This window comes from Strongyloides ratti (assembly GCF_001040885.1).
Source record: "Strongyloides ratti genome assembly S_ratti_ED321, chromosome : 1".
Taxonomy (NCBI): Eukaryota; Metazoa; Nematoda; class Chromadorea; order Rhabditida; family Strongyloididae; genus Strongyloides; species Strongyloides ratti.
This window is the reverse complement of record NC_037307.1, coordinates 11,656,295-11,667,201: the sequence shown is the minus strand read 5'-3', so window position 1 is coordinate 11,667,201 and position 10,907 is coordinate 11,656,295. Positions and strand designations below refer to the sequence as shown.

Below are 10,907 nucleotides of genomic sequence, written 5' to 3'. Positions count from 1 at the left end.
AACTAAATAACATATAAATATAATAGATATTGATAATTTTTTTTTTACTAAAAAACAAATGTCAAATCATCTATATTTATTATTTTTAACTGTCCTTCATTTTAATTAGATAATATAATGTATATATAGCATTAATAAATTTTTTTAAATTTTTTACAAAATAACATTTTTTATTATAGCAATTTTAAAAGACATTTTATTTTTAATGATTATATAAAAAAAAAATTTAGATAATATGATTTAAAAATTTTTTTTTAATAAAAATATATATATGTATAAGATATATCTAACAATAATTTTATATTATATTTTAAACAATTAATTAAAATATGTATATTTTTAAAAAATATTATTTCTACTTTATATTGAAAAAAAAAGGTATATGATTTTATCTAACAAAGAATAATATTAATTAATTTATACAAAAAAAAATGAATATATAAAAAATTCTATTAAAAGAATAAAAATAATCAAACCAACCATTAAATAGATTAATAATTTCTCTAATAATATATTTTTGAATATTATAATGTGTAAAGATAAAAATTTTTAACATCTTAATAAAATTTTTAATTTCATTTTTTTTTTACTACCATTAATTTATTATTATGAGTCAAAAAAGTTCAAGTGTTGATACAATTAGTAGTAGCTCATCTGGAGAGTTAGATACAACAGATTCTGTTTTTGATAATTCTCCAATTAAAAAGTAAATTTAAAAATTTATTTATCTATTTTATTTTTAGTAATTCCAATAGAAGAGACAATCGTTATAGATCTATAACACCAATAAAAAAAGATTATAGAAAAAGAGAACGATCAGAAAGTGTTACAAAATCAAATTGTCAAAAAGAAATATCTAATAAAATTAATATTTATGAACAAAAAAATTTAAAACCATCAAAATGTATTGGTGTTTTTGGGATGCGTCGTAATACAAATTCAAGTATTATTGATAAATATTTTAACAAATATGGTCCAATAGAAGATATTCGTATTATACGTGATCATTATTCAAATGAATCAAAAGGATTTTGTTTTATAAAATTTGAAAGATTATCTCATGCTACAAAGGCATTAGAAGAAATGAATGGTAAAGATATTGATGGAAAATGTGTTAGAGTTGATTATGCCATTCCAAAAGATGAATCAAAATATAAATATAAAAGAAGAAATTCTGATGATGAAAAAAAAAGATATAAAAGAAGAAGAGATGATACTACTAATAAATATCATAATGATGATTATAAAAGAAGATATTCTGATAGAAATCGTAGTCTTTCAATTGAAAAAAAATTAACTAGAAGAAAAAGATATTATTCTAGATCTACAAATTCATCACACTCATCATAATTTTTTTGTTTCTTTATATCTCATTCAATAATTTTTTTTTTAATATTTTTGTGTTTTGTACAAATATAATAATAATAATCCATCATTTTTTTATATTAATCTGAATTCCAATCATCATCATCCATAACTTCTATATCCTCTGCTTCCATTGTTGAAACAATTTTTGCAATATCTTTTCGTACCTCTTTACGTGTAAATATTACAAATGATGATGGTATCCATCCAAATTGTCTATCATATTTAACAAAAGGATGTAATTTTATATTATTTAAACTTTCTTGTACTGATGGTAATAAAATATCACAAAATGAATACCATATTTGTCTTGATTTAGGTAAAATACCTTCTTTATAAAAATGTTCTGGACTTTCTTCTTCTAAATTAGATGTATCTGCTCTTGAAAATCTTTCTAAAACATTTGATTTTGTTTGCATTTTTTGAGGAATTTTTACAAATCTTCTTAATGTAAGCATAAATGTTTGATATTTAAATGATCCTTTATCTTTACGTGGATCATAACCAAATTTACACCATAATCTACTAAAAGGACCATTTATAATATAAAAAGCAAATTTTGGTAAAATAAATTTTAAAGTTCTATCATCAAAACCTGTTTTTATCATTATTGCACCACGAGTCCATACTGGTCTTTCCTCAAATAATTCTTTAAATTTTGCAAGAATTTCTGGATTTTTACAACGCATATTTGCTTCTTCAATAGCAATATCTGTTGGAGCTAAAGGAAATTGATCATTACCTTGAACACATATTGATAATGCTTTCCTTTCTGCCCTTAAATTTGTTCCATGTCCTTTTTTACTAACAAATTTAAAATATTCATTTTCTTCTAATTCTCTACACAACATTCTTTGTGATGGTAATCCATAACGACTAAATGTAAATGGTGGTAAAAATATTTCTCCTGAATTATTAATATTTTCCATCCAATTATAACTATCACGTAATGTTTCAGGAAATAATCTATTTACAATATCTTTAGGAATATCCTTACTATTTTTTACATTTTCTATTGGTGCTACCATAAAATCAGTCATCATCTTAAAAGTATAGCTTACTGATGCTTCACCCAAAATTTCTAATTTATATTCATTACTTATTTTATGTCTTTTTAATTTTATTATTAAATATAAATTTTCTATACTTTGTAAATCTTTCCTTTCTCCAATAGTACCTTTTTCTAATGGATTATCTGGTTCTGGAAGAAAATTTAAAGATTGTTCATTAAAATAACACTATTAAAAAAAAAATTTTATTTTATTTTTTAAATTAACTTACATTTTTTAACTTTTCTATACCTCCAAACATTTTAATAGCATTATCAATATTTTTAACTATTCCTGGTACTTCTATAAGTAAATATTTCTTTAAACCAACATTAGTTATTGAATTTGAAGATATATTCATTATTTTAAATAATTAGAATAATCCAATAATAACAATAAAAAAATTAAAAACAACCATTTACATATTTTAAATGTACTTTCTTCCAATTACTAAATAAACTTTATTCCAACTTGTTTACAAAAAATTTCCGTTTAAAATAAATTTTAAAATATTTAAATAAAAATTTAATTTATTTATTATATCAATTTATTATTACTTCTTTTATAAAATATTAAAAAAAATAATATTTTTAATAATAATGTCTAATAATATAGAAGATTGGTTTATACCAGAAACATCAGAAAATCCTACATTCAAAAATATATTGGATAAAAGTGGCAAAAAAACAAATATTCTACCTAAAAAAAAACCACTGCCTGAAGAGATACAAAAAACATTACCAGAAATACCTAATTTTGATTTTGATGCTCCTATTGTTATAAGATTAAAAAAGAAAGAAAATAATGAGATACCACCTAATATAAAAGCAGCTCCAAAAATTTTAAAAAGAAAATTGGATTCTGGTGTTAAAGAAATTAAAAATATTAAAGAACAAGTTAAAAGAGTTCATTTTGAGGTATGTTTTTTATTTTTTTAATAAAATTTTTATTTTTTTTTTTAAAGATTGATAGATATCGTATTGGAATGACTAAAGATCCAGCAGAAAGATTGAAAGCTAATATTGATCTTGCTATTCGATTAGGTGCTAAAAAGCCTAAAGGAAAGCCTAAGCAAAATCATTAATTTTTGAATCTGGTTCGGTTTCTTTAATATTATGATAATTATTATCATTGTCGAATCTAAAAAATATTATTATTTTATGCAAATTTTTTTGTATATTTTTATATTCTTTGTATTTATATTAATTTTTTTTAAAATAAATTTAACATGCGTGTATTTTTATTATTTTTGTTTAACAATTTTTTCATATAAAATAAAATATTACAAAAATAACTTTCAAAACAATATTTTTTTTTATATAAAAGAACAGTTTTAAAATTTTTAATTAAAAAAAAATTTCTTTATCATAAAATAGTTCTTACAAAAATGTTTTTAAAAATTATTAAATGTTTTTTTATTATCTAATCTTACATTATATCTTTTTGCTTTAAAAAACTTAAGAAGTTAATAAAAAAGTAATAATAGCAATAGTTTGTTTTTATATCATTTATCACAAAACATATTTATATCAAAATATGTAAATTCAAACAAAAAAAAATCTAAATATCATTTTTAATATAAAATTAAAATTTAACAAAGAAATTGTAAGAATTTATTTTAAACATTAACACGTAGTATTAACTATTGAAAATATAAAAGTTTAAAACAATATTATTTAAAAAACTTATTAAATTACAAATAATTTTAACTGTTTTCTTTGTCAATATAAATTCTTCCTCTCTTACTATAAATTATTGCTTCCTACAATTGGTAATTTGGTATAAATATAACATTTTTATTTTTTGAAAAACAACAATTTTTAACAAAAAAAATGATATATTTATTGAAAAGTTTTGTTTATTAAATATAAATATTATTTTAACTATTTTTTTATCATTGTTACATTTTTTAAAAAAAATTCTTCTTTTTTTGAAACTACTTTATATCATTTTCAATTTACAATTTATTATTTTAAATATAAAAAAAATTATCAATTTAATTCGATTGTATAAAAAAGTAGGAGAACAAAAATAATAAGTACTAAATGCTCTTTTATCATGTTTTTTGATTCAATCACACTCAATTAGTAGAAGATCCTGGTTCCATTCTTATAACAGTTGAACTTCCATCAACAAATTTAGTTCTATAAAGAATGTTAGCATTTGAAAACATGCCATCTTTCAACGAAACAATAATAAATTGACTTTCTTTAAATTCACGCTTAATCATTTGACCAATATTTTGTGTATGTGATAAATCCAATGCAGCATCAACTTCATCCAAAATATACAATGGAGCAGGACTGAATTTCAACATGGCTAAAATTAATGACAAAGCAATTAAAGATCGCTGTCCACCTGATAATTCACTTAATGATTTTTTCCACTTTCCATTAAATGCAATTTTAACTTCTAATCCATTCAATACATCCCCATCAACACCAATTAATTTAACTTCTGTACCTGGTAAAAGTTCAGAAAAAATATTGTTGAAATCAATATTAACTTTTTTACATGCTTTATGTAATGCTTCATTTTTCTTTTTTTCTAAAAATTCTATTGCTTCTATAAGTTTTTCACTATCTTCTTTTGTTCTAGCACGTCGTTCCTCCAATTTATCATATTGTTCTTCAAAAGATGCCAATGCCTGTAAACATTTCTTATTTACATTTTTTGAAGATTCTTCAAATTCTTTTGTAGCTTTTTCATTTTCATTGTATAAAATATCATATGTAACTCCAGTAAAATCAAAATTAGTTCCCACAACACCAAAATGTTCTTTGGAATTTAAAATAAACGGATGATTTTCTTCAATCTCACAAATAGACTGTTTAATTTTATTTAAATTCTCTTTCAATCCCTCTAATTTTAATTCTTTTTGTTTTCGTTCAAGTTTTAATTTCTCAATATTGTTTACTGTTTCATCTATTTCAGCCATCTTATCATTTAATACTCGTTCCTTTTCTCTTTCATTATTTATATATTCATTAAGTAAATTTTCTTTTTCATTTTTTATATTTGTTAAATTTATTATTGGTTCTTCTAATTCTTTTAATTCATCATTAAATTTTTTAGCCATTTCTGTCATTTCAATTATCCTTTCTGTCTCATTCTTAATACTTACTTCATATGTTTCAATTTCATGTTTTAAATTACCAACAATATTTTCAGCCTTAATAAATTTTTGCTTTGAAACTTCAAGTTCTTTTTGAGCATCATCAATAGCTTTCATGGCAGAATTTTTTTCACGTTCCTTAAAACCATTTGCATCCCTCTCATTTTCTTCAGCCTCTTTATAACGTTTCTCAATACTTTCAATTTTTTTTTCACCTTCACAAAGCAATTCTTCAATTTCATTAAGTCTTCTAATATTTTTTTCGAGTTGACTTTTAGTAGAAAATAATTTAGAACTTTCAATAGCTTGTTTAATTTTTTGTAATTCAAATGTTTGAAATCTTAATTGATCTTCCAATTCCTCATATTTATTTTTATATTTACTAAGATTATTATATTCAGTATAAACATTTTTAATATCATTAGCAATTTTGTTTAATTCTTCTTTACAACTTTTAACAGACAATGTTGCTTTTAAAATAGATCCTGAAGCTTGACGTGAAGAACCACCAGTAAGAATACCTGATGGATTATAATCGTCACCATCAAGAGTAACACAACGAACATTAACTTCCTTGTTAAAACAAACACGTTTTGCAACATCAGCATCTGAACAAACTAAAACATTTCCAAAAAGATGTTCCATTGCAATTCTATACTTTGGATCATATGAAATTAAATCTAATGCTAACCATATATTTGAAGAACCACCAATTGATTTAGCTGTTTCAAGTACTTTTAAACTAACAACTTTTGTCTTTAAATTTTTAAGAGGTAACAAAGAAACTCTCCTAGGAAGACCAGCCTTAAGAATACTAGAAGCTGTGTCTGAATCTTCCACAATAATATTCCTAAAATTACCACCACCCGCAACCTCAAGAGCACTTAAAAATTTCTCATTATCTACATCAATAAGATATCCCACAGGTCCATAAATTTTACTTTTATCAATTAAATTTTTTGGATCATTAGGATGGATATCATAACCAATTCTTGATTCAGTATTTTGATATATCATTTTAGCTTTATCATATTTAACATCTAATTCATCCTTTTTATCACTCAACTGAGAAAAACGTTCCCTGTCAAAAGGAATTTTTTCTAATTCATTTTTAAGTTTCTGACATAATTGTTCAGTCTTCTCATAATCATTATCCAAACGTTTATTATCATCTCCCATTTTTTTAATTTTATTTTCTAAATCACCAACAGAATCTTCAAGACTTTTTTTCTCTAAAATTAGTTTATCATTTTCTGTTTTGGCAAGAGATAATTTAGATAAAAGATCACCAACAAGAGCTTTTAATGAAACTTTTTCACCTTCTCCGTTGTCTACAACACCACAAGCTAAATTAGAAATTTTTTCTCTATTAATCTTAATGATTTCCTCTAATTGTAATCTTCGATCTGCATCTGATCCAACCTTAGAACGTGCATCATCCAATTTTTTTTTCAAATTTTCTAAATCACTAGAATCCTTCTTATTTTGAGCTTCCACATTTTTTATTTCCTTTAAAATATGACTTTCACTCTCTTGTAATCTATCTCTTTTATCTATCATCTCACTCAATTCATTACTAACTTTTCTAAACTCTACTTTTAATTGATTTTGTTCCTCACTTGGTCCTGAATTAAAATGCTTTCTCAATTCAATGACCTCTTTATTGGTGTTTTCCAATTGTTTTTCCATATGTAATACTACATTATCACATTCCATTATCTCATTATTTCTATTATCTACTTCTTTAGAAATATCTTCAACTTGGTTTTGATCTTTACAATATTTAAATGCAAGAAGTCTCTCAAAAGTCAATTTGGCTTTTTTCTCTAATTTCTGATGGTTATAATATTTTTCACGATCTTTTTTTAATTTTTCAACTTGTGGATTTAAATCTTTTTCAAATGCCTCTTCAATCGCTTGAATTTTAATCAATTTTTCTGAAAGCTGTTTATTAGCATTTTCTTTTTTTAATTCATATAAAGTTGTACCAGCTGCTTCTTCAACCATACCAAGTAATTCTTTAGGTTTCATATTTAATACTTTAGCAATTCTTCCTTGCATTATAAGAAAATGTGGATTATTAATATTTAGACCAACACTACGAAACATATCTTGAACTTTGACCATTGTACATGTATGTCCATTAATTGATATACTTGGTCTACCATTAACAACAACCTAAAATTAAATATTATAAAAAAAAAAAAACTATATTAATAACTTACTGATCTAGAAACACGAATAACATCTTCTTTTTCATATCCAATAGGACTTGTTATTTTATTTGAATTATTAAATGTAAGTGTAACTGTTGCTCTTGTTACACCAGCTTGTCCCTGTTTAAAAACCAAATCATCCATTTTCTGGCATCTTACATGTGTTAAATTTGAGATTCCAAGAACAAAACAGATAGCATCCAATATGTTAGATTTACCAGATCCATTCAATCCTGTTATAGCATTAAATTCTCTATCAAAATTATCCAAAACTGCTGGCCTTGCATATGATTTAAAACCATCTATTTCAATACTTTGAAGATACATTTTTCTAGAAAAATAAAAGTAATTAAAAAAATAAAGTTTACAATTAAATAAAGAAAAACAACAATTATACTACAATGTACAAAAGAAAAGAAAATAATGATATACACTGCGCGGCAAAAATCTTGTATTATTTTCATTTCAAGACAACGTAACTAATATTATTCCAAAATTTATGTATATACAATATTTTAAAAGTTTAATTTTAATTAATGTTTTATTAAATTTCTCTAGTCAAAAATTTATTTTTCAATTATAGTTTTATTGTTATTTTTGTTTAATGTGTACAAAATAAAAGATTATCAAATGATCTTCTTCAATCATTGGAAAAAGTCATAAAACTGTCCGTATTGAATTAGTGTTTCAAAGGGAAAGTTTTTAATAGAGTTAATAGAGAAAATACCAATTTTTTTAATAATCTCTATTATATTTTACAAGAAAAAATTTATGAAAAAAATGTACCTACTTCTATTAGCATTATCATTACAACAAACTATGTTGAGTACTTAAAATATTGTTTTTAAAAGAAAGTTATTTTACTAGAATGTGTAACAATTTTTTAATCAACTTTATGTTTTTTAAAGTATATGTATTTGAAATAACTCAGATTTCTTAATAAAATGAAGACGAGATACATTTTTAAGGCAAGCGTTGTTCTTAACGTGATTGTATATTTTCTCTTAATTTTTTTTTATTTTTATAATTAATTTTTAAAAATAGTTTTTTGATATTAACTGGAGTAAATAGAGTTATTTCTAAAGATTTTTTTTATTTATTAAATTATAATGTAAGTTATTTTGAAGAAATTATTTATAATAACAATCTTACAAAACAAAATAAAAAGATAAAAAAACAATCAATGCTTTGTGTTATGTGAAATTTAATCATATGTTTATTATCATAATTATAAATTCTATTAAGATGTTAAAAGAAATTTGATTTAGTAGACACTTATAAAGATAATTTGTTCTATATTTAGATTAATAAAATTTTTAACAAGGAATAACTTTTTTAATACTTTTTTTATTTTAAGTAAGAACATTTAAATAAAAAAAATAAACTAAAACAGACAAAAAAAAATTTTTGAAACATTTAAAATTGATAAAATACTTTGGACAAACAATATGATAAAAAAATATTATTTTTTTTTTTAATTTTTGAAACACTTCAAATAAATTTTATTTTTAATAGTAAAATCCGGTGAAATTTACTTCATATTTTTTTAATATTTAAAAATATAAATTATCTATAAAACATTAATAATTTTTTCTTTAAATTATAATATTATAAACAAAATTACATAAAAATAAAAAAAGCATGTGATATCCCATCAATTTTTGAAGTCATTAAATTATTTCAAACTTTTAAACTTGATGAAAAATTTTTTCTGATAATGAAATTTTCCATCTTCAAAAAGAATGTGAATCCATCATTTCTATATCAAGGCAGAAATTTCGCTGCTTTCAAAAATTTTGTAAGTTTCGAATTTTTGTTAGAAAAAAAAAGTTCTTTAATCAATTAAAATTTTCTTTGACACAAAATCTTTCTGTAATTTATCATTACTTGAAAAACCAAAATATCAATAAAAAGTCTATTGAAAATCTTCTCAGTTGTTTCATTATCTCTGAACTACTACACATGTTAGCTTTTAGCAGATTCCATGATGTTGTTAGACGTTATTATTGGAAAACCTACAATTTCATTAAGAATAGATGAATCAAAATTAAAAGAAAAAATAATATTACAGATGCATAGGATAGATGGCGCATGGATACTTTCATGGAAAAATAAATGAAACCCACTAAATCAAACATTGATCGGGATGATTATTTAAACTTTAACATTTATTTGTATTGTATATAACATTTTTTTATTGTGTAAAATTAAATTTATTCTACCATTTATTTTGAATTATATATACATATTTATTTGCTTAAAAAAAAAATTATGATTTTTCATACATCCACTTTATTTTTATCACTTTGTTCAGAATAATGATCTAAAAATTTATGACAAATCCCTTCTAATGATCGTAATGTAAAATTGCCTACGACTTTGGACCACCATGGTTCGTCATTAGTCCTACCTTCATAATCAACATTTTCAATGTTGTTCATTTGCAATGACAAATGAATTGCACCAATAGCAATAATCTCAGCTTCCCATAATAATGGAAGATGTGTATAAGTACAATCATTTAAAAATCCCCAACCCGTCTGAGCTACACTATTTTGCTGTTTTTTTGGTATCTTTAACAATTTACAATATTCTAATAATGGGTCATAAGGAGCTTCAACTGTTAAATCAAACTTCATTGTTCTCAATAATATTCTTTCAAATTCTATTACTGATTCTATTGATACACCATTATATGGTAAAGCATTTGAATATATTTCTCTAGCTGCTGATATAATATCTTTTATTTTTTTTGGGGTTTCTTCGACTTTTCCTGCCAAAAATAAGCAACCTAATGCTGTAACCATATAATTATATTCATCAAATGAATGAAACATATAAAATCTTTGTAAATAAACAGATGCTGTATATAATGTACCATGTAATGATCTATAAAAAAATTTTTTTTAAATAAGATAATATTACTTACATATTTAGTTGAATACCAACTTTTCTTATAACATCAATTGCATCAACTCTTTTTTTTTTTTCAGCTGCACTACTCCATCCTTTCTTTTGTGAAGGTGTATTATTCATATCTTCTTCATTAAATATCCAATTATTTGTAGCCATAATAAATATCATACATATAAATACACAAAAATGAATAAAATTATATCAATATATAATTCATATAATTGTTAGAGTAATACACAGTATTTG

General features: G+C 22.6%; 5 protein-coding genes across 5 annotated transcripts; 2 read left to right on the top strand and 3 right to left on the bottom strand.

The window, feature by feature from the left end:
- Positions 1-608: 608 nt before the first annotated feature.
- On the top strand, positions 609-1,350 carry SRAE_1000356800 (Transformer-2 sex-determining protein; the record flags this gene model as incomplete). The annotated part of the gene is made up of 2 exons (XM_024650772.1): positions 609-706; positions 744-1,350. 2 exons carry the CDS (start codon positions 609-611, stop codon positions 1,348-1,350), a joined length of 705 nt encoding a protein of 234 aa, XP_024504516.1.
- A 95-nt stretch (positions 1,351-1,445) lies between these two features.
- On the bottom strand, positions 1,446-2,775 carry SRAE_1000356700 (General transcription factor 3C polypeptide 5; the record flags this gene model as incomplete). The annotated part of the gene is made up of 2 exons (XM_024650771.1): positions 1,446-2,603; positions 2,647-2,775. The coding sequence occupies 2 exons, from the start codon at positions 2,773-2,775 to the stop codon at positions 1,446-1,448; spliced, it is 1,287 nt and encodes a 428-aa protein (XP_024504515.1).
- A 238-nt stretch (positions 2,776-3,013) lies between these two features.
- Positions 3,014-3,498, top strand: SRAE_1000356600 (Hypothetical protein; the record flags this gene model as incomplete). The annotated part of the gene is made up of 2 exons (XM_024650770.1): positions 3,014-3,331; positions 3,379-3,498. The coding sequence occupies 2 exons, from the start codon at positions 3,014-3,016 to the stop codon at positions 3,496-3,498; spliced, it is 438 nt and encodes a 145-aa protein (XP_024504514.1).
- Positions 3,499-4,494: 996 nt separating this feature from the next.
- On the bottom strand, positions 4,495-8,072 carry SRAE_1000356500 (Structural maintenance of chromosomes protein; the record flags this gene model as incomplete). Its single annotated transcript, XM_024650769.1, has 2 exons — positions 4,495-7,707; positions 7,755-8,072. 2 exons carry the CDS (start codon positions 8,070-8,072, stop codon positions 4,495-4,497), a joined length of 3,531 nt encoding a protein of 1,176 aa, XP_024504513.1.
- Positions 8,073-10,024: 1,952 nt separating this feature from the next.
- On the bottom strand, positions 10,025-10,817 carry SRAE_1000356400 (Cyclin-K; the record flags this gene model as incomplete). The annotated part of the gene is made up of 2 exons (XM_024650768.1): positions 10,025-10,634; positions 10,675-10,817. 2 exons carry the CDS (start codon positions 10,815-10,817, stop codon positions 10,025-10,027), a joined length of 753 nt encoding a protein of 250 aa, XP_024504512.1.
- Between the last annotated feature and the right edge of the window lie 90 nt (positions 10,818-10,907).